Source organism: Schistocerca serialis, chromosome 4 (genome assembly GCF_023864345.2).
Source record: "Schistocerca serialis cubense isolate TAMUIC-IGC-003099 chromosome 4, iqSchSeri2.2, whole genome shotgun sequence".
Lineage (NCBI taxonomy): Eukaryota > Metazoa > Arthropoda > Insecta > Orthoptera > Acrididae > Schistocerca > Schistocerca serialis.
This window is the reverse complement of record NC_064641.1, coordinates 758,351,592-758,375,083: the sequence shown is the minus strand read 5'-3', so window position 1 is coordinate 758,375,083 and position 23,492 is coordinate 758,351,592. Positions and strand designations below refer to the sequence as shown.

Here is a 23,492-nt window from a genome sequence, read left to right as displayed (position 1 = left end):
TGCTGTAGCACCTACTGTATTACCCCTTAAACGTCCAGGAAAGGTAAGAAGCACAAGAAGAAAACAGTATGTAAAAAGAAAAGTGGATGAAATTGAAACAAGTTTTACACAAGCAACATCTTCAAAACTTTGTGAAGAGCATAATGTGGATGCACTTGATGCAGAACCTGAAGATAGTGACATGTGCATGAAAAATGATGTGTTGTTTCAAAACCTAATATTAGTATCTCAGTAGCCACCTATACTGAAAAGGTACAGTTACTGACACTGATACTCTAAGCAGCAGATACAGAAATACCTATCTGTTGCAAGACGATATGCTTACTGTTGCTCTGGAATGTTATCTAATTGATGACAAAGATTGCAGCAGGCAAAGTTCTAACCAGGCTGATGTTATCTTTGTCAGTGAAAGATAAATAGATATAGGACAAGATCAATAAGAGAAGCATATTTCCTAATGAAAAAGGAGAACCTGAATTTAAAAAGTGGTCTCACAAAATTCTACTCTTTACGACCAAAATGGATAAAATACCAGCCAGTGAACGAAGTACGTACTTGTATTTACTGTACTAATTTGAAACTTTCTTGTTTCACCATAAGCAGTGTCACAGGAAAGAAGTACACAGTGATGGTTGTTGTGACTTGGCAAGACAGCCAAGCCACTATGAGATAGCCGAACGGCACGCGTTTAAGCTCACGCGGGCTGGCATGAGGTCTGGAACAGTTAAAGGAGTTGAGTCTAGTAAAAAAAGTACGTAGCTTCTGGAATACTTAACTTTAATCCATGATTGGTAAACATCGGTCTGACGGTATATGCATCACAAGATAAATAGCAAATGATAATGGCGCCTTGCTAGGTCGTAGCAAATGACGTAGCTGAAGGCTATGCTAACTATCGTCTCGGCAAATGAGAACGTAATTTGTCAGTGAACCATCGCTTGCAAAGTCGGCTGTACAACTGGGGTCGAGTGCTAGGAAGGCTCTCTAGACCTGCCGTGTGGCGGCGCTCGGTCTGCAATCATTGATAGTGGCGACACGCGGGTCCGACGTATACTAATGGACCGCGGCCGATTTAAAGGCTACCACCTAGCAAGTGTGGTGTCTGGCGGTGACACCACAATGGTCTTGATGCTTTTGTGTATATGTCAAAAGCCGCAAGATAAATGTTGCAGGAGTGTGCAATGTGTCCTGGTGCTTGAAGTTATGACAGTTGCAGCATTACACCTTCAGGATACTGACAGTGACATAACATATGCATTGTGAGAGGGAGAAAAGTTGGTGAAGAAGACAATAGAGTCAGAGAAGTTTGTTACAGAGGTTAGGCATTCGGTCATGAAAGGAACAGCTCCATCATATCTGGAGGATTCAGAGACAAGCCACAGCAGAAGTGGAATTAGCCACATCCCAGAGTACTGACACATTAGTTCTTCATTTCAACTTTGCTGAGAACTGGTCTGTTGCTTTGCAGAACCAAATTCAAAGTTACCACTGGCACCCATCACAGGTATCACTATTCATGTGTTGCTCACTTCCTTGGAACATCACACTGTTTTGCTATTGTCAGTGATGATCCCATTTATGATAATGCACACACGTGCTACACTGTCAGAGTGATAATTGATGACATAACATCTAGAGGCCATGCATTTCCTAAACATGTGTATGTGACTGATTGTGCAGCATCTCATTTTAAAAACTGCTTTCTGATTTATGAGCTTGGTCAACACTGTAGTACAAGAATTAAGACAAAAAATGGATATTTTCAGCAACAGGTCATGGAAAAAGTGCATTTGATGGGGTAGGAGGTATTTGTAAACATCTTGCAACAACATATAATCTCCAGCATGAAGGTGTTGATGCTATAAGAGATACTACTGGATTTGTACACACCATGTCAACATTAGTAACAAACATGAAACTCTTAATTCTAAATGAAAATACATTAAGGGAATTCCATATAAAAAAGAGAGAAGAGTAGTCTGCAATGAAGCCTGTGGTAGGAATTCAGTCAAGTCACTACTGGGCTGCATCCCGGAGTGACATATACATTGCGAGAATGGTTCTCCATGAAATGCAACCTGTTACTCTATGTGGAATGCAAAGACAACAGTATACATTAGAAGACTTTTTAGTGAGCCACTTCATTTCTTGTGTATGGAGATCAGTGGAGGGTGCGGCAGATTATTAGTCTCTCTCATGAGCTGCAAGATATAACCATCTCCTTTGACCCCTCATGGTCCTGCTAATGCTTTCAGATGGTCATCATCAAAAGATCAGTTTGCAGTTCCCATTTCCCAAGTACTTCTCTTATTGGATTACCCTCATCCGTGTGCAAATTCAGCTTGACTATACAAGTTCAGTGAGAAGAGATGAAAAAGAAAAACAAATGAACTCTTTTCAGCAATGCAGTGTTGATCGTTACATTGCAATCAATTTTAATTCATGGGAAGTCATTAAGAAGTGAAATTTTGACAGAAGACAATAATAATTAGTGAATAATATCATAAAATGAAAAATGGATATAAATATTCTGTATCCAATTTTTGTTTTAAAATGCTTTCAGACAAAATTATGAATTGTTTTCCCACTCACTTATAATGTTGTAAAGTAATTATTTTGATTCAGAAATACCAGTTTTGCTTGACATTTACTTAAAATCAGCAATCAGTTTAAATATTTAAGTGTCCTTGATTTTTAAACATTGAGGGTAGAGCTGGGTCTGCCTGAAAAATTTCTCACGTTTTGTACAGACAAGTATTGCCCAGAACGACATTTTCACTCTGCAGTGGAGTGTGCACCAATTTGAAACTTCCTGGCAGATGAAAACTGTGTGCCGGACAGAGACTTTAACTCGGGACATTTGCCTTTCATGCGCAAGTGCTCTACCATCTGAGCTACCCATGCATGACCCGTCCTCACAGCTTCAATTCTGCCAGTACCTCATCTCCTACCTTCCACACTTCACAGCTCTTTTGCAAACCTTGCAGAACTAGCACTCCTGGAAGGAAGCACTCCTTTCTTCCAGGAGTGCTAGTTCTACAAAGTTCGCAAAAGAGCTTCTGTGAAGTTTGGAAGGTAGGAGGGACGAGGTACTGGCAGAATTGAAGCTGTGAGGGTGGGTTGTGAGTCGTGCTTGGGTAGCTCAGATGGTAGAGCACTTGCCCGTGAAAGGCAAAGGTCCCGAGATCGAGTCTCAGTCTGGCATACAGTTTTAATCTGCCAGGAAGTATCAAGTATTGCCCACTCTTGATTGTACATTCCCTCTCTTTGTACAAATATTTTGACAGTTTGAGAATTTTATGCATTAATGAGCGACAGTTAGCAGTCCTTCCACTTTATCATTTATCAAGACAGTTAACATCCTGTGACTATTCATATTTTCAAAACATAATTTTATAATTCACAAAATGTTACAATTAAAAAAAAAAAAAAAAAAAAAAAGAAAGAAAGAAACACTCATAAGTATATATCTATTAATCATGTCTCATGGTATTGGGAACAAAGTATTTATTGAAAATAGATTCAGATCTCTCTCACTTTTGGTTTCTTTATTACAATTTTTCAATTTTCCCTTTCAGTACGACATTTTCACAAATACTCTCATTTAGAGAGGTCTGTAGTGTTTTAACATATCATCAGAAAATATTTTAGTTTTGGAGAGGTATCTTATGGAACTTCAACATATATTTTTTTCAGCAAACTTTGAAATAGTAATGTGACACATTCACTCTTCGCCTGTGTTATTTGAGATTAAATCGCCCCTCGGTCTTATACCCCAGTTCCCTGCTTCACAAATCCATTCAGTTTTTGATGTGCACATTTCTTTCAAGGCTATTGCAGGAACAAGACTAGAACTGTTACCATAATAGGATAAGACAGCAATCAGTCCCGCGTTCAAAACAGATAAACCCTTTTAATAAATTATGTAATTTCTCTGAAATTACTAATTAGATTTAAAAGAGTGAAATGAAATGCTGTTGAATTTCTTTGTTTTAGATATATGATACTAGCAGCAGAAGTTGCTGTCATGACGTTTGAAAGAGTGCTGTTGATAACAAAGTCTCTCAAGTAATATAGCTATGAGAAGATATTATTTAATGAGCACATTCTCACAATTCATCTGGGCGGAAACAGAATTACAGTATCTTAAACAGTTCAAGAAATATCTGAGGTGAACAGCTTAGCTGAATCAGCCTTTATCATCAGTTCCCTAGAACTCATTGTGGCCTGCTGGTTTAATGGCAAATGGAGATCTTAAACAACAGCCTTATACTTTATTGTGTCAATCTCTGATGCAGATTTCTTGAATTCTGCTATTAAGTCAAGAGATACAGGTGTCCCCTTGTTCTCTTTGGTGGGCATGACAAACAAGAAGTGGTAATCAGGTAACCTAACTACATAATAGAATACTGTTATGTGCTCATATGGGATTTTAGGTCAGAGAAAAACCTTCCATAGACCTATTGAGGTGCTTATCGTATTAGGAGAAAGGGGTGGATCGGTTAAAGTCAATACAGAGGGGAACTTTGCCCTTGCAGAGAAGAAATTTAAAATATTTGTATGAATCCATAGTAAAGTCCCAGCATTAGTCTCTCTCATTAATGGTAATAATTATCCAATTAGCACTAGGAATAGAATGCTTGTTATAACTAGAAATGAATAGCAGTAAAATTGTAAATTAAGGGTAGTCTGTATATCAGTGCTGTCAGAATATTTTTCACCATCAAGAGCTTGATAATAAATTTAAGTTATTCCTCATGTTGAATATGAATGATTTAGTTGAAGGTAAACCTCAAAGATGAGTCAAATATGGTAACAACATGCTTTTAAGGACCCCTGTCTCAGAATTCACCTTGGTAGAATACTCCCAGGTAATCTTTGACAATGTCACAAGAAAATTTCATGATTGTGTTATGGTAATACTGGCAGATTTCAACTTGCTCAACTGTAGATTGGCAAATACATGAGATTAGAATAGTTTGAAGGGATATGGATATATTTGAGTTTTCTAGACATCTCATGTGACTATAGCAGTCACAGAACCAATTCATTAGGCTACTATCTGACACCTCAGGATGAGAGGCAGGCAGACATGAACTTCTTGACTCACGTAACATAGAGAAGGGAACCTGTGACTATCCTTTTATTGTGTCAGTCACCACAAGTGTCAGGAGGAGTCTTAATGGACAGAAAATATTTTTGCTTGCCAATTGTGACAAAGGAATAGATAGCAGATTACCTGAGCAGTCAGCATGAAACAACATCCCTGGAGCTGAAAATGTGGGATATCAATGAATGAATTCCAATGGTATACGAGGTGTGATCAAAAAATACAGTGAATAATTTTATTAGAAACAAAGTAATAGGCTTACTTGGAATTTGATTTAATCTCCTTCAAAGTATGGTTCTCAGCTAGAAATGCACTTATCCCCAATGTTGAATCCATGACTGGAAGCATTTCTGGAAAACTTGGTTTGGAAGGGCATTCAGCTGCTCTGTTATGGTCCCTTCAGCATTGGGAATGGTGTCAAATCATTTTCCTTGAAGTACATTTTTAAATTTTGGGAAGAGCCAGAAGTCGCTTGGTGTTAAATCTGGTGAGTAAGGTGGATGCTGATGGACGGGAACACTTTTTCTGGCCAAAAACTCGCGAATCAAAAGAGAGGTTGACACGATGCGTTGTTGTTGGGAAGAAGGTAGCCATTGGCCTATTTTTCTGGTCTCTCTCTTCTTATGTTGTTCCATAAATGTTGCATCCGTCCTTGTAAAATTCGGTGTATACAGTTGTTCCCCTTGGAACAAACTCTGATCACACTATGCCCTCAAATTTTGCTTTCACTCATCTCATTTGCAAATTATCTGTTAAAATGCTTTGCGAGGATCTATAAGAGAGAAGTTCTTCAGTAAGCTCTTGAATAGTTATTCACCTTTTTGAAGGAACAATTTTTACCACCTTTTGCACATTTTCTTCTGTTTTTAAGGTTAATGGACATCCTGAAAGTTGCTCGTCTTCTACCGATTCACTTCTGTTTTTAAACTGCTCTTACCACTTGTAAACAGTTGCAGCATTATCGTGATACATCACTTTCAACATGTTGTGTGTTTCTGTGGCACTTTTTGCAACTTGAAACAGCTTAATGTTCACATTTTATTCAAAATCCATGATGCACAACAGACACAGTGAACACCATCTCACTCTAGCATCTCTGAATGCTGAGTTCCAAGTCAAAATGTGTTCCAACTTGATGCTGCCTGTCTCAGTTGATCAGGCTACCACACAAATTACATCAAATGGTTGTAGCATCAGAAGTTCCTGCCAAAAAAATAATTCACTGTATTTTTTGACTACTCCTTGTTTGTTAATGACGTCATGGATAATGTTGACGATCAGTGAAGATGTTCAAATCAGCAAGCACTGTAGAATATCGATGTTTGGTGGAGGAATTGGCAGTTGACCACCATCTACATCCAACTGTACTCTAAGAAATAGTTATGGATCGAAATAATAAGTTTCAAACTCACTTAAAAATATGGTAACAAGGATTTACTTTTTACTAATGGAATGCGAATTGAGACCATTTGTTGCAATGAATCTGCCTGCACCACAACTAGGACCCCATATGAAATTTTATAAAAAAGGACATTCAGGTAGGCTCTTTGACACCTCAAGAAATGGTCCAGCATATAAAATAACTAGGGTGCTCAGTCTAATATAGAAACAAAATTATATCTGCAAAGATAACAGTTTGGTTCATAAATGTTTGAATCTACAAAGAGTTCTTTTCATGGGGCAACTTTACATCTATGTTTTCACAAAATGAAGAAAATCACAACAGCTGTTGAATCAGTAATATTTTCTTGTTTACAACCAGTTTCAGAATAATGTAGTTCCATCGTCTGGACAACTGTAACAATGGAAACAATATGTTAAGATTATGGACAAGCAGTCATCAAAAAAATTATTCATAATTGTAACATATGCCAGAAAATGCAATTATATTATTCCAAAATGGATCGTAAAAAATAAAATGTTATTGATTCAAAAACTGTTGCAGTTTTCTTAATTTTTTGTGCCTCTAATTAATGAAATTAAAGGTGAGCTCTTAAAAACATATCGTGGTTTGTTTTCCTGGTTATCAAGAACCTATATGTAGATTGCAACTTCACCACAGTTCTAGCAACAATAATGTGAAATTAATCTCCAGTCAACATCAGTTTCTAGTTACCTAACCAGCAGAGAGTGAACACACAACCTTAGATTTTAATATGAATCATCTGGTCAAAAGAGGTTCATTCACACGCTGTTGCATCAAGCCTTTATAGAAGCATGGATTATTCATGAAACATCTTAATTAGCAATGACAAATAGCGAAATAATTAAATAAATAAATACAGAACATACCAGGAGAATTGGTCAGCATTCAGAGATATGACAGAAACAATGATTTAAGGCAAAAAAGTCTACTAGACATAGGCTCTAAAACATGTACCTTAAGAGCCAAGAGTATTTCTTCATCTTCAATACTCTGAAATGAATCTCTTCTGATGTAAGCTCTTTGATTTCTGTATTTTGAGAGGTTGTAGTTTGGATCAAAACAAGAAAAGAATGTCCTGTAAACACCTTAAGAGCTATGAGCAGTTGTTCATCTTCGCTACTGTAAAACACATCTCTCCTAATGAACAATTGATCATAGCTCTTAAGGTATGCCTTTTGCAGCCCATGTTTACTAGACAATTTTTTCTTCTTCTTTCTTTGAAAAATATGGGAAGCAAAGATTTTGCAGTAGAAGAGATTTGTTTCACAATATTGAAGTTGAATAAATGCTCATATGCACTTCAGAGGCCATGTTTACTAGACTTTTTTGCTTCAAATTATTGTTCCTGTCATACCCCTAACACTGACCATTCCTCCTGGGACACCCTGTATATACATAGTGATCATTAAAAGGAAAACATTAAAAAAAGACCCTACAGGATAATAATATTGGCTACAAACAGATGGGTTATCCTTGGCTGTTTAAGTTTATTAAAATAATCATACACAAGTTTGAATCCAAACGGTGGCCTTACACAGATAGTTAATACATCACAGTTGAATGGAAATACCACTGGACGATGCATTTGTTGTGCAAACAGAGCATTTCACAGTCAGTAGCAAGTGCAGACAAATGCCTGAGCAGAGGAAAAAAAATATCTGCATGGTAATCACAAAGGTCAACAGCTACACCCAAGTCTTTAATCATTAACAAATTTTACTGCAGTTAAAATTATTATCACTGATAACTGGCCTGTGACACTTTAAGTTCACCAGCATTTGTAGTTGCATAATTATTCTAAGTCCCAATTGGTGGACATTGAAATGTTCGTAAATCTGAACTACCACAGTTAAACCAAAAGTGGCTCTGTGGCCACACAAAACCTTCCAAACACCTTACTACTTCAATCACATACCCACAAAAGACCCCCAGCTCTGGCTTGCAAGCCTGTTTAAAACCTTAGTCATGTGACCAACACTGTAGTCGGCCTAATCTCTCTCAACCTGACAATTCATAAAATCAGATATATTACAATATTTACACAACTTTTAAGTATTTACCTTAAGCACTCTTTAAATTGTTTTTTTTTTTTTTTTTTTTTTTTTTTTTTTTTTTTTTTTTTTTTTTTTTTTTTTTTACAATATTCTCTCTGTACTTGGCATTAACAATCAGATTTATTAATTTCTTTGCTGTATCTGGAGCTGCAACTGACACTAGTCAGTACAATGTCTCTACGCACATTGATCTTACAATCCTACAGCATTCAAAGAACCAAATTATATATTAGTAGGACAGTAGGATGGGAGTCTCATGATAGTAATAAATCAGTAGTGTACTTGTGGAGAAGTCATGGTTTTGGCACTCTTTTTTTTGTAAAATAGTTTATTGGTATTTACTTATTTGTTTATCAATATTAGAGACTTGTTCATCCCTTAGTTACTTAACAGTGTGTCACATGTACATATTTTGTGTGTTTCTTGTATTCAGTAATCTAGAAAGCTGCTCAGTTTCAGGCATTGTGTTTACCTGTTTAGATGTATGTCTGTAAGAAATACCTTATAATTGCAGATGCAGAGAAACTGGATGCACAGCTGCATTCACGACCAAGCAGTGCCTGCAGTTTCATTACAAGAAAGTCCATGGGTTCACAGAGGAAAACATGCCTGTGATTGAAAGATCAGTTGCATACACATTTGATGCTTACTCTGGTGGCACTGTGGAAGACCCTGGCAGAGGAAAGTCACCTCGGTTTGATAAAGAACGAAGGAATTCCACAGATAACAATAGCAGCAGTCTGCTGTCATTAGATGATAGTAGTACTACCTCTAGTGCCAAAGCTGATATCTCAGGGACCAGCTCTAACACTGATGGTAATAAAATAAACACCGTAAATTTGCAACAACTTTCTTAGTGGAATGTAAATATGAGTTCCTACTTAAATAATTAGAGCAATGTATGCTAGCTCTTAACTATAGTGCATTTTTATTTACTATTTTAAAATAGAATCATTTACCTTTAATGATAGAATGTCAATAGATTGCAGAGTAGCACTTCCTCTTCAAAGATGTTGCTGAATAGTAATGTGCCACACAACTGTCACAAAATTATTTAAACTGGTCACTATTAAACAGGATATTGTAAGGTTATCAGATGCATGGTGAATAAATAAAGACCAAATGTATTGAAATAAAGTCAGAACATCCATGTTCACAGAGGAACAGAGCAGGAGGAATATTCAGATGTAGCTGTCCTGTAAACTAGAAAATTAATAACAATATTAAAGATATTGATGTAATCTCAGTCAGGAAAACATGGCATGTATCAGAAATTAAGACTTTCTGTGGAAAATATTAGATTCTGTGCAATGAGTTACAGAACATGATAAATGAAAAAATATCACACTGCAACATGATAATGAGAGATTTTAATGGGAAAGGGGATAAACTGAAGAACTACCCTACAGTGGGAGGCTTTAAGTATAGTACCAGAAATTAATGCTGTCACATGTTACGAGAATTTGCCAAGAACAATAATTTGTTTTCCTTAGTATGTTCTTCAGGCAACAACAAATGTAAAATAGATTAAGATGCATAGTTTTACTAGATATGGAGCTAAAAAGAAACATATCAGTTCAGCACCTTCAGAGGTAAATGTTACGCAGATGATGAAGAAGGGGAAATTTTTTAACAAAGATTTTTATGAAAGGAGCGAAAAGATGTTGCAGATATGAAGAACACAAAAGAAAATAATACGTCAAATGATACACTAAATAGAAGGTAAGAATTCCAAGAAAAAAACAATTGGAACGTGATAGAACAACAGATTTTTTTAAATATGTAAATTTTAAAATAACTGTCTGGAAATATAGTCAAGAGGGTGTGAGAAAATAGAGGAAATTTTGTAAGGAAAACTATTGAAAACAAGAAATGTGTGAAGAAAATGGAAACTGTGTTGCCTGGATATGTCAATGTTTCAGTAGAAATGAGTAAAGCTGGAGGCAAAATAATACCTTAGAAATTTGTTGCAGGAGTAGTGAATATACTGTGTTATTTCATTTCACAAGAAAGGAAACAAACAACATATGAAAATACAATAGACTATTCCGCGGCCACTCCTTAATATTCAAGACATTCATTAAAAAGTTCAACAATATCCCAGGAACAAGTATTCGATTTTATTCAAGCAAAGAAATGAACTAGTTTCGGCTGTGAATGTAGCACTGTTGACCCATTTCAAGTTGCTAAAGACATTGGAGAATAGAGCAACAAGTAAGAATTACCACACTGTCTGAAATTCATAGATTTTTAGAAAGATTTTGACTATGTTTCAAAAAATATGTTGGAACAACCCTTGAGTAACAAGATCACTTAGAAAGTCAAGACATCCCTCTGGGATATCCATCTCTGAAAGAGTTTTCGTTAAACTTCATCAGAATAATGGGAAATTCAGAATTGTATGAAGAGTCGGGCAAGCAGCCCTAGTGAATGTTTTCAGATCCCTAAACTGCCAAAGAGGAGGAGGAGGAGGAATACGTAATTTTGCTGGGCACATTGTATTGTTTGCCTCTCGAGCAGGTAATTTCAACAGTTAGTGATGCTTAATAGAGCAAAGTCAAAATAAAGTCTGAATATTAATTGTAACAAGACTTAAAAATGTATAATCAACATGTTGTTGTTGTCGTTGTTGTTTTCAGTCCAGAGACTGATTTGATGCAGCACTCTATGCTGCTCCATCCTGTACAAGCCTCTCCATCTCCGAATAACTATTGCAACTTACGTTCTTCTGAATATGCATAGTGTATTCATCTCTTGGTCTCCCTCAATGCTTTTTACCCTCCATGCTTCCCTCCAATACTAAATTGGTGATCCCTCATATCAAAGCTGGCCACTGTGGCTGAGCAGTTCTAGGTGCTTCAGTCTGGAACCGCGCTGCTGCTACGGTCACAGGTTCGAATCCTGCCACGGGCATGTATGTATGTGATGTCCTTGGGTTAGTTGGGTTAAGATAGGTCTAAGTCTAGGGGACTGATTATGACTTCAGATATTAAGTCCTACAATGCTAAGAACCATTTGAGCCCTCATATCAAAAAGAAAATATGATACATTATTGATGAAGTCATTGAACCAGTTAAGGCAGTGGTTCTCTAACTATTTTCCCTGAAGCCTCTCTTTGTGAGGAGAAACAGCATCAAACCTCCACTGCCAAGCCTATTTTATGAACAAAAGTAGTCATTTTTGTAACATTTTCTTTGCGATATTCTCTGTTTTGCCAAATTCAGCTTAGAAGAATTTTACACAACAGAAATCAGAACTACATGAATTATTATAATGAAAAAATGGAACAAATTGTTTATCTTACAGCATTTTTTATTTATTCAAAAACTATTAAATGAACTATATTCACAATTCAGCAGAAAAGGATTTAGAAAGAATCACTCATGTGAAACTCAGCTTATGTCAATGGCTCAAAGACTTCATAAGTAATAGAGCCCAGTATGTTGTCCTCAATAGTGAGTGTTCATTAGAGAGAAGGGCATTGTCAGGAGTGCATCCAGGAAGTGTGACAGGACCATTGTTATTTTGTATATACATAAATGATCAGGTGAGCAGCATTCTGCAGTTGTTTGCTGACAATGCTGTGGTGTACAGGAAGGTATTGAAGTCGAGAGACTGTAGGATGATACAAGAGGAAACCACATATAGGAAATAGTGCAACCTATTCTTGAGTCTGCTTCAGTGTTTGGGATCCATACCAGGTCGGATTAGAGGAGGACATCAAAGCAATTCAGAGGTGGGATGCTAGATTTGTTTCTGGTAAGTACATGAAGAACAAGTAAATGTTATGGAGGAGCTTCGGGAGCTCATTTCCAAGGAACACTACTGTGGAAATTTAGAGAACCAGCATTTGAAGCTGAATGCAGAATGATCCTACTGCCAACAACATGCGTTTTGCATAAGAACTATAGAGACAACGTATGAGAAATTAGGACTCTTATGGAGGCATATAGACAGTTGTGTTTTCCCTCGCTCCATCTACAATTGTAACTGGAAAGGAAATGGTCAGTAGTAGTACAGGGTCCTTCTGCCATGCGCTGCACGGTGGCTTGCGGAGTATGTATGTAGCTGTAGACGTACAACAGCATTACAAATTTAAATTACAAAGTTATGTATGATGGATGAGGTTGCATTTGAGATGACAGTTTTTCAAGATGTGGTGTAATTGAAAAAACAGCAACTTGAAGTTCTTTGCGTACTTTTAGCTTTGAATGGTAGTTAGACTTCATAGCTGACAAAGCTGAAAAGCAAGTCTACAACATGTATGTTGTTGCAAAAGGAATCAGGATCTTTATTGCATTTTGTCTCAGAATTGGGAATTCCTTGCTAATATGTATCCCAAACGCCAGCAAAGATGCTTCATTAAATTTACTCTTCAGTGATTATAACGCACAAGTAAGATGAATAAGTTGTTGTTCTGTTCTGTATTTAGACATGATGGTCCAGGAGCATTTTTGAATTGCTGAAATACTTGTCGAAGGGAAGTAGGGTGATGAAGGCAGGCTTTAATCTACATTAGAACTATCAGATTATCTGTATCCTTTAACACTGACACCAAAGAAGGGACATACCTAGCATGCTACTTAGCATTCAGTTTTGCCACAGCTCTAATTTCTTTATGAATGCCTTCACTTTTTCATTCCAAGATAATACAGTTGCCCGATTACCTTGAAGTGAATTGTTAAAAATATTGAGTTTCTCAAAAATGTCAATAGAAAATCTGCATTGCTGAAACAGTTTGCCAGAGAGTGTCTTTTCTCCTTTAAGAAACAGAATACCATGTTCCCCAGTTCAAACATTCTTTTTAGAATGTTTTTTTCCCATGAAAGCCATTGTACATTACTAAAAAAGAGCAAAGAAATCAATTCCTCTCATATGTTAAACACATCAATGAAACAAGCGTAAGCAATCAAATGAGCATCTTTATGAATATCAGCTGCTTCACCCACTTGAAGTAAAAAACAGTTCTCATGCAATTTATCGATTAACTACTTGAGAAAATCGTCAGAAATGTCTAAAAATTTTCTATGTGCTGTATCATTAGACAGAGGAATATTTTTCAGCTGTTGAGCAAATGAGGCACAAAACATTGTTGATACTACAGTTTCACACTGTAACAATGCTGGAGAATTTGACGCATTTGGGTGGGTCTGTCCAGCAATCACCAAAGTGTTAGCACTTAAACATGTGATAGTGACTGTTTATTCAAATCACTACTGTCATGTGATAGCAACCTTCCTCCAATCTAAGTTAAAATAGTTTGTTGGGTAACCACAGCTCACACTTCTCACTGTTTTCTAGAAATTTTGAGAGAGTTGTTTCCTGGACATCTGTCTTCATAAGGAGACATCAGGTGGCTGGCCAGGTCACCCAGCTTATCACCTTGTGATGTCTTTCTTTGGAGACACTTCGTCTCAAGAGCACAAACAGACACACAACCTTGCAAACTCTTCAGGAGGCAATCACCCAGGAGATGGCTGCCATTCCAAGGGAAATGACACAAAGTAATATGGACAACTTTGGGGGAAGGTTTTGTCACTTTATCAACAATGATGGATGCCATTTACCAGACATAAGTTTCAAAGCCAACTAATGTAAAACGGCATAGTATTTGTTGTTCACAAATAAAAGTTTTTCTCTGTGTCTTTTTTCGCTCGTTTGTAACTAATACAGGAGGTCTTTTTGCTGGACCCTGTATATCGATTGCAGCAGGTAAAACCAGAGTTTCTGCGACCATATGTGCTTTCTTGCATTTAGCAAACCTGTGCTAATCCTGGTATGAGGCTGAAAAGGCCCTAGAAGTCACATTCATCATTTCAGCTAAGTTCTTCTGCTTAGACAATAAAACATTTAGTTTCCTGACAAAAATGTATTTGGTTTTCCCATTAATTCAGGCTGTTTGGTTTCAGGATGTCTCTTTAATAAAATGGTTTATGCTGTCAGCAACTAAAATTGTTACACAAATTACACACTGCAGAAGTTCTTGAACACTGGTTGTAGTTTCATGAAGTGTAGCGATAAATAGGTCTCATCATACCTTCTCATTTTTGCGTTTCAAGTATCTCCCTCCCCTTGACCAGTTTGTGGACCACTGGTGTCTTAATATCCGTCACTAACTAAGAATCACTTCATACTGCAATAAAGTCTTCCTCGTGAAATCTAAAGACTTTAAGGAGGCATTGAGAGACACCAACCAAAGCCTGCAGTGTGCATTATAGTTAAGGATACAGCGACAGTGGAGCTGACAGTGAGCATTTCCGCTGACAGCCGATGTTAACCATCTCACCTGATCGTTTTAGACAATGTTAAAAACATGACTATGCTGTCATTTTTGTTGACCGTGTCTGGTGTAACACTGATGTCAGGTGAAATTCAATCCAGATCTACAGCATCATCTTTGTTTGAAGGAAAAGATAAACATAATTATTTGCTACTAAGAATTTTGAGAACCACCGAGTTAAAGAGTATTTTTTCCCATTAGAGCAGTTTTAAATGACCAGATGGACAGGAAAAGAAATAAACAGAAGACTGAACATGATTTTAAATGCTTCTGTTAAACTAATGTTCCCAAGATTAAGCCGCTAACTTTACTGAGGCGGAGAGCCTACAGTAAATATATACAGGGTGTCGAAAATAATCAGCTGGTTTTAAAAAAGTGTAACTTTTATGTTATTTGAGATATGTGCATGAACAACATACTGCTGGAAAGAGCAAACTCTCAAGTTTTACATGGTTCCTACTAGGTAGCAGCAGTGTGCGCCCACTTCAGTTCTAATAAAACTGGTGTTGGGATAACAGAAAGCATTTTGTGTTCTACGTTTTGCGCAGTGCGGAATAGTAATAACTGTTCGGTGTGACTTTTCATACTAGATATGGTGTGGCTCCTCCTACAGCACAGAGCATTAGATAATGACATGAACAAATCCGAGAAACAGGTTGTTTGTGTAAAGGCAAATCGCCGAGCTGCCCCTGAGTGCATTACACAAACATCAAACGCACCTGCCATAGTTTCTCGAAGAGTCTGCAAAAATCCGTTCACCCTGCAACTCGACAGCTCAACATGTCCCCAATGTCTATCTGGTATGTGTTGCGTTGACGTTTAAACGTGAAACCATACAAAATTCAACTACTGCAAGCTCTTCGTGAAGGTGACAAACAACAATGTGTGGAGTTCTGTAATTTTGTTGTTGGCAAGATGGAGGATTACAGTTTTCTTTCACTCTTAGTGTTTAGTGTGAGGCAACATTCTATTTAATTGGGAAGTTGAACTGTCATTATGTGAGAATGTGGGGTATGGAACAACCACATGAAGTTGTACAGCATGAGAAGGTCTCTCCAAAATTTAATGTGTTTTGTGCAGTTTCAGGGGGAAAGGTGTATGGTCCATTTCTTTTTTTACCGAGAACGCTGTTATAGGAAGCTCATATCTCGATATACTTGAGAACTCTCTTTTCTCACAGTTGGACATTGATTCAAACAACTTCATTTACCAACAAGATGGGGCACCACCACACTGGCATCTGGAAGTACGGGAATTTTTAAATGAAAGGATTACTGAACAATGGATCGGTCGCACTGGACCAAAAGATTCAGCCTTACATTAATGGCGTCCAAGGTCACCGGACTTGACTGTATGTGATTATGTCTTGTGGGGTTTATAAAAAACCCTGTTTGTGTGCCTTGTTACCAAAAACAATGAATGAACTAAGACATCGCATAACAGCACCTGTGGTGCTCGCTGCAGTGTGGGAACAATTTGAATACCGCATTGACCTATGTCATGCATGTCTAGGGGGCCTTATTGAACCCCTATGAAAAGGTATGGAAAAAAATTCATTGTATATCATTATTAGTTTCAGAAATATAGTCATGCCAAATCAGATGATTCATTTTGATACACCCTGTATATTAAGTTTTGACATATAGTCTTTTAATGTAAAATCCATTCAAAACTGAGGAAAATTTAGTGTGCAGTCCAGAGACGTGCTGCGAATTTTTTGGAGAGACAGAAAAACAAACATATTAGACTGGCAAAAGACCTGATTGGAAAGCGTAGTTACAAATATAAGGAAAATAAAATTACAATTGGTAGAAGTAGTATCCAGGTGAATAGTTGGTAGATGGACCAAGGAAGTTCTTTGTAGGACTCCATGTGATAAGAAAACGCTTGAGGTTACGATTTAATGGAAGGTGATATACTACATTAGAAAACTTGCAGGAGCAGATCTTGATAAGATTTCAAAGTGGTGCAGAGATTGGCAACTTGCTTCAGATGTTCAAAAATGTAAAATAGTACCCTTCACAAAAGTGAAAAAAAAGTATACTATGAAAAAAATGCAATGGTTGTGTAGCATTGTTGGCTGGGAGGCCCTGTCCTGGCAAGTCCAGCCGCCGTATACAAGTCTTATTTCAGGTGACACCACATTGGGCAACTAGCGTCTCAGTAATGATATGATATGATATGATGATGATGATGATGATCATGATGATAACACCCAGTCCACACTCAGAGAAAATCTCCAACCCGGCCAGGAATCACACCCGGGCCCACTGCATGGTAGGCAAGCATGTGTTACCATTCACCTAAGCAGGCGGACAGTGACCTGTGACTATAATATCAATAAGACACTTTTGGTATCAGCCAACTCATACAAATACCTGGATGTAACACTTTGTATGGGTGTAAAATGGAATGATCACATAGGCTGTCTTGGGTAAAGCAGATGGTAGACTTTGGTTTATTGGTAGAATACTGGGGAAGTGCAATCAGTCTACAAAGGAGATTTCTTACAAATCACTTGTACGACCAGTCTAGAATATTGCTCAAGTGTGTGGGACCCATACCAAATGTGACTAACAGGGTAAATTGAAATACACAGAGAAGGGCAGCACGAATGGTCACAGGTTTGATCTGTGGTAAAGTGTCACAGAGATGCTGAAGAAACTGACTGGCAGATCTTGAAGATAGACATAAACTATCCCAAGAAAATCTACAAGTAAATTTTCGAGAACCAGCTTTTAATGATGACTCTACGAATATACTAAAACCCCCTACATATTGCTTACATAGGAATCGTTAGAATAAAATCAGAATAATTACAGCATGCACAGCGGCGTTCAGTCAGTTATTTTTCCCACACTCCATACATGAGTGCAATGGGAAGAAGCCCTAATAACTGTTAAAATGGGATGCACTCTATGCCAAGCAATTCACAATGCTTTGCAGAGTATAGATGTAGATGTGTATCTAGAGCAGTGTGGATATGTAATGTTAAAGACCACAATGCACGGAAAAAATATAAAGAAGGCCTTTTATCCTGTTGCATATGTTAAATGGGCGATTACAATGATATCACACAATAAACAAACAATATCTTGACACATGCATTTCTAAGTACAGTTATGTTCGTTCACGGATCTGGTTAAATCATATGTTATTTTAATCTTGTTGTATTTGTACACTCGCAAAATAATTCTATATTTGTGATACTTGGCTCAACTCTACTGTATTTGGTTATCAATACGAGAGAAGGAAAGTTGCTACTCACCATATAGCGGAGATGATGAGTAGCAACTTTTCTTCTCTCATATTGTTACATTCCATCCTGGATTTTCCATTGTATTTGGTTATCAGTGTCAGCCACTTTTCTGTTGTTCAAAAACTTCACATACATTCTTCATTCACTAGCCCTCCAGCCACTGTGAACAGTCAAACAGCTACCTGGTTGCTCTACAGCTCAGCTGCCCCTTAACAATGAATTCTAACAATGCCCTGGTCATCATATATGCAGGACTAAATAAATTGCAGGGAAGGGGAAGGGATAGTAATGTATGGATGGGGAGAGAGATAAACGCCGTCTGGTAGAGTGTGCAGGGACAAGAATGCCAACAGGCACAGAATCAGGAGACTGTGGGGCAGGGAGGAGAGGTTAAAAGAAGCAAAAAAGGGGAGGAGTGTGGAAAGACAGGCAGATTCATTGGCAGAGAGCTGCAGATAAACAGAGTAGGAGATGAGAATGGGGAGGAGGTGATACGACAAAGCGGGTGGAAACTGTTGGCTGGAGGGTGTGGGGACAGGCGGTGGCCATTCATCCTGGTAGACAGCTGGTCAGTACTCATATCTATATAAAAAGCTGTGCAATGATTGCAGCAGAGCTGGTAAATGACATGGCTGCTTTCACAGTTGGCCCGACCCCTGATGGGGTAGGAAAAACGTGTGACAGGCCTGGAGTAGGAAGTGCTGCGTTGATGGATTAGGCAGGTTTTGCACAAGAGTCTTCCATATGGGATATGATCCTTGTGGCAAGGGGTTGGAATTGGGATTGGGAATGAGATATGGATGGACTAGGATGTTGTGGAGGTTAGGTGTGTGACCAAACACCACTTAAGGAGGCATGGGAAGTAACTCGTGTAGGATGTCCCTCATTTCAGGGCATGATGATGGGTAATCAAAGTCCTGCCAAAGGATGTGGCTCAGTTGTTCCAGTCTGGAGTGGTACTGCGTGATGAAGGGGACATTCCTTTGTGGTTGGTTCTTGGGAGTTGGTGGTAGGATTGGGAGTGTGAGGGGAAAATGGCATGGGAGATCTGTTTGTGGACTATGTCTGGGGAATAGACCCTGTCTGTGAGCAAGGAAGTTTTTGTCACTGCAGATACATCAGCATATTGAACAAGGGAGTTTTTGACACTGCTGATGCACTGACCTTGGGTGACCAGACAGTATGGGAGGGATTTTTTTTTTTTTTTTTTTTTTTTTTTGTGAAAGTGATGACAGCTGTCAAAATGTTGGTACTATTGGTGGTTGATGGGTTTAATGTGGACAGATGTGGGGGTGGAGCCAACAGAGAGAGAAAATGTTACCATCTAGGTAGATGGCATCCTGGGTTGAGGAGAACCACATCAAGCAGATGGGAGAGAAGGCTTTGAGGTTGTGAAGGAACGATGACAGGTTATCTTGGCCCTAGGTCCAGATCATTAAGATACTGTCGCTGAACCTGACCCAGACTAGGAGGTTTGCTGTTTTTGGAGGCTAGGAAGGTATCCTCTAGATGGCACATAAAAAGGTTGGTATAGGAGGGTGCCATGTGGATGGCCATGGCTGTGTCACAGATTTGCTTATGTACCTTCCCTTCAAATGAGAAGTAGTTGTGGGTTAGGATAAAGCTAGTACTGTGAATGACAAATGAGGTAGCAGGTTTGGAGTCTGAAGGATGTTGGGAAGGGTGGTGTTCAATAGCAGTAAGGCCATGGGCATGAGGGATGTTGGTGTACAGGGAGGTGGCATCAACAGTTAAGAGTAGGGATCCAGGAGGTAAAGTAGTAGCAATGCTGGAGACTCGGTGAAAGAAGTGGCTGGTGTCTTTGACATGGGAGGCTGGATTATGGGCAGTTGGTTAGAGCTGTTAGCCAATGAGGGCCAAAATTCTTACAGGGAGGCACAATAACCAGCCACAGTGAGGGGGGGGGGGGGGTGTCCAGCATTGTTGGGTTTGTGGATTTTGGGGAGCATGTAGAAATCAGGTGTGCGGGGTGTCATAGAGGTGAGGAGGGAAATGGATTCAGGCGAGATCTTCTGGGAAGAACTTAAGGCTTTAAGCTGGAATTGGAGTTTGTTTTGGATTTCTGGGAAGGGGTCACTCTGACAGAGTTTATAGGTGGAGGAGTCAGATAATTGACAAAGACCTTCTGCTAGGTAGTCACTGTGATTCATAACGACATTGGTGGAACCTTTGTCTGCAGGTAGAATGATTAGGTCAGGATTTGTTTTGAGGTTGTAGGTGGCTGTTCATTCTTCTACTAAAAAGTTGGTGTACTGAGGAAGGGATGGTGAAACTAAGTTGGCAGTAAGGAAATCCTGGAAGGTGAGTAGTGGGTAGTTAGATGGGAGGGGGGCACTTGCCTTTACCTCCTGGATCGCTGCTCATCACTGCTGACACTACCTCCCTATACACCAACATCCCTCATGCCCATGGTCTTACTGCTATTGAACACCACCTTTCCCAAACGTTAGTCCTCATGTACTATACTAACTTTATCCTAACCCACAACTACTTCTCATTTGAAGAGAAGGTATATAAATAAATCTGCAGCACAGTCGCAGGCACCCACGTGGCACCCTCCAATGCCACCCTTTTTATAAGCCATCTAGAGGAGACATTCCTAGCCTCCAAAAGCACCAAATCCCTACTCTGGTTCATTGATGATATCTTCATGATCTGGACCCAGGACCAAGACATCCTATCTCCATCCCTTCACAACCTCAACACCTTCTCTCCCATCTGCTTCACGTGGTCCTCCTCAACCCAGCATATCACCTTCCTAGATGTAGACCTCCTACCTTGTGATGGCTCCATCTGCATGTCTGCCCACATTAAACCCACCAACCACCAACAAACAGTACCTGAATCTTGACAGCTATCATCCCTTTCATACCAAAAAATCCCTACCATATTGTCAGGCCACCCAGGGCAATGTATTTGCAGTCACAAAAACTCCCTTGCTGAGTATGCTTAGGGTCTCACCAAGATCTTCACAGTCAGGCACTATCCCCGTACCTAGTCTGCAGACAGATCTCCCTTGCCATTTCTGCTCACAGCCTCAATCCTCCCACCTCCCAACCCTCCACCCCCACCCGCCAAGAACCAACCACAAAGGAATGTCCCCTCTATCACCCAGTGCCACTCCAGACTGGAACAACTGAACCACATCCTTCACCAGGGCTTTGATTACTTATCATCATCCCAAGAAATGTGTGACATTCTCAATCCCAACCACTTGCCACAAGAACCATATCCCTTTGAAAGACTCAGGTGCAAAACCTGCGTAATTCACCAACCCAGCACTTCAGCTTCCAGTCCTGTCACAGGTTTATCCTACCCCATCAGGGGTCGGGCCACCTGTGAAAGCAGCCATGTCATTTACCAACTCTATTGCAATCATTGCACAGCTTTTTATATTGATAAGACTACCAGCCAGTTGTCCACTAGGATAAACGACCACCACCAAACTGTGGCCAAGAGAAAAGTAGACCACCTTGTAGCTTAACATGCAGCTGAACATAACACATTTTATTTCAATGGTGCTTCACTACCCAATCTATCTAGATCCTCCCCTACACCACCAGCTTTTCTGAACTGTGCAGATGGGAGTTATCCTTACAACACATTCTCCGCTCCTGTAATTATCCGGTCCTCAGCCTACTGTAACATTCCGTGCACACACCCGGCTTTCCACTCCCTTTGCCCTTATCATCTCCTCCCCATTCTCACCTCGCACCCTGTTTAGTTGCAGACATCTGCCAATGCATCTGCCCATCTTTCCCCACTCCTCTCCTTTTTTTCTCCACCTCCCTGCCCCACAACCTCTTGACACTGTGCCTTTTGGCATTCTAGTTCCTGCACACTCCACCAGACTGTGTTTCTCTCTCTCTGCAACCATACACTACTATCCCTTCCCCTTCCCTGCCCCCTCCGCAAGCTGCTTGCATCCAACATGATAGTTGCATTCTTGTGCTAGATGCTGGAGTTAGCAGTCATGTGTGCATGACATGCTTGCTTTTGTGTGTGAATGGCATGTCTCTCTCTTTCACTGAAGAAAGATGTGGGCAAAAGCTTTATGTAAATGTCTTTTAGTTGTGCCTGTCTGCAACTTGACATCTCTTCTTTACGGTAAGTAGCAACGTGTCTTTTCCTACATTATTGATATTTGTACCTGGAGTTTTCGTTGTTTGATTTTTGCCGAACAGCTTCCTTACAGCCTACAACCCTGTGATGGTTTCCTTTGTTACTGTTCTCTAAAGCATTACGCTTTTCAGTGTCCATCCTCTATTCTTTCCTGTGTTTATTCACCACCTTCCATACCACACTGCATCAGTGATTTGTCTGCACACAACACAGATTTTGTGACCGCGTGGATTGTTGATGCACCATTGAATGCCCCAGATTCTTTCCTTCCGACAAATATAATTATTCCTATCAATCCTATTTCATCCCTGATCCTGATGTACTTCAGCCTTTTCTTTTTCACACCTGCTCTTGCCACATGAACTTTTGATCCTGGACCTAACCCATCACCTGTCCCCCTCTCTTCCCTTATTGTAGCACACGTGCGCACGCACGCACGCGCGCGCGCACACACACACACACACACACACACACACACACACACACACACACACACACACAAAACCATTTCTTTTCACTCATATTTCTGTACATTTTAACATATTTGTGCGTATTTTTACATAGTTTGAAGTATCTTTACATATCTGTGCATATCTTTGCATGTTTCTGCTTGTCTTACATATTTTTTACACTTTTTGCATTTTCAGCTCCTCTCACAACCATCAACACCTATTTTGCCCATTTCTGTGTCATTCCCGTTTTCTTTACACCATTCCTGCCCCAATGGACCCTTCCTCCATCTTCCTCCACCAGTTCAGAAAACCATCCATTTCCATGGCTAAAACCAGTACCACATCCTGTTTCTCAAATGTTGCCTAAACCATGGAATCCCTCCAAATGGTGTAAATATGAAGATTCCTTTCTCTGGATCCTAATCCCTCCTTTCACAATGATCCACGCCTTTCCATATTCCACCAATCCCTGGCTCTCACAAATGTGGTACTGCAAAAACACATCTCTGTGGCACAGGCATCCCAGAACCACCTCTGCTCCCCTTCGCAAGATACTACTACTCAACAATCCCTACTCCATACATCACATCTCTGAAATTCAATTCCTTGCTCTCCAGCACCTTGAGCAGCATTCCAGACACCATCTCAATCAGTTATCTAACCTACTGCCACCTTGGGGCACAACTATCCAACCCCTATCATACCCACAGTGTTCCTCCTCGTCCACCCATCGTAGCAGCTAAACCCTGCCTAGCTGACCTTTTCAAG

General features: G+C 39.3%; 1 protein-coding gene across 1 annotated transcript in view; it reads left to right on the top strand.

Annotated features, from left to right (window-relative positions):
• The window catches only part of LOC126473304 (uncharacterized), a 130,558-nt gene that overhangs the window by 97,469 nt on the left and 9,597 nt on the right, over window positions 1-23,492 (top strand). Inside the window, exon 9 of the mRNA XM_050100278.1 lies at window positions 9,105-9,406. Within this exon, the coding sequence (XP_049956235.1) occupies window positions 9,105-9,406 (302 nt within the window). The remainder of the gene's footprint in view (window positions 1-9,104; window positions 9,407-23,492) is intronic.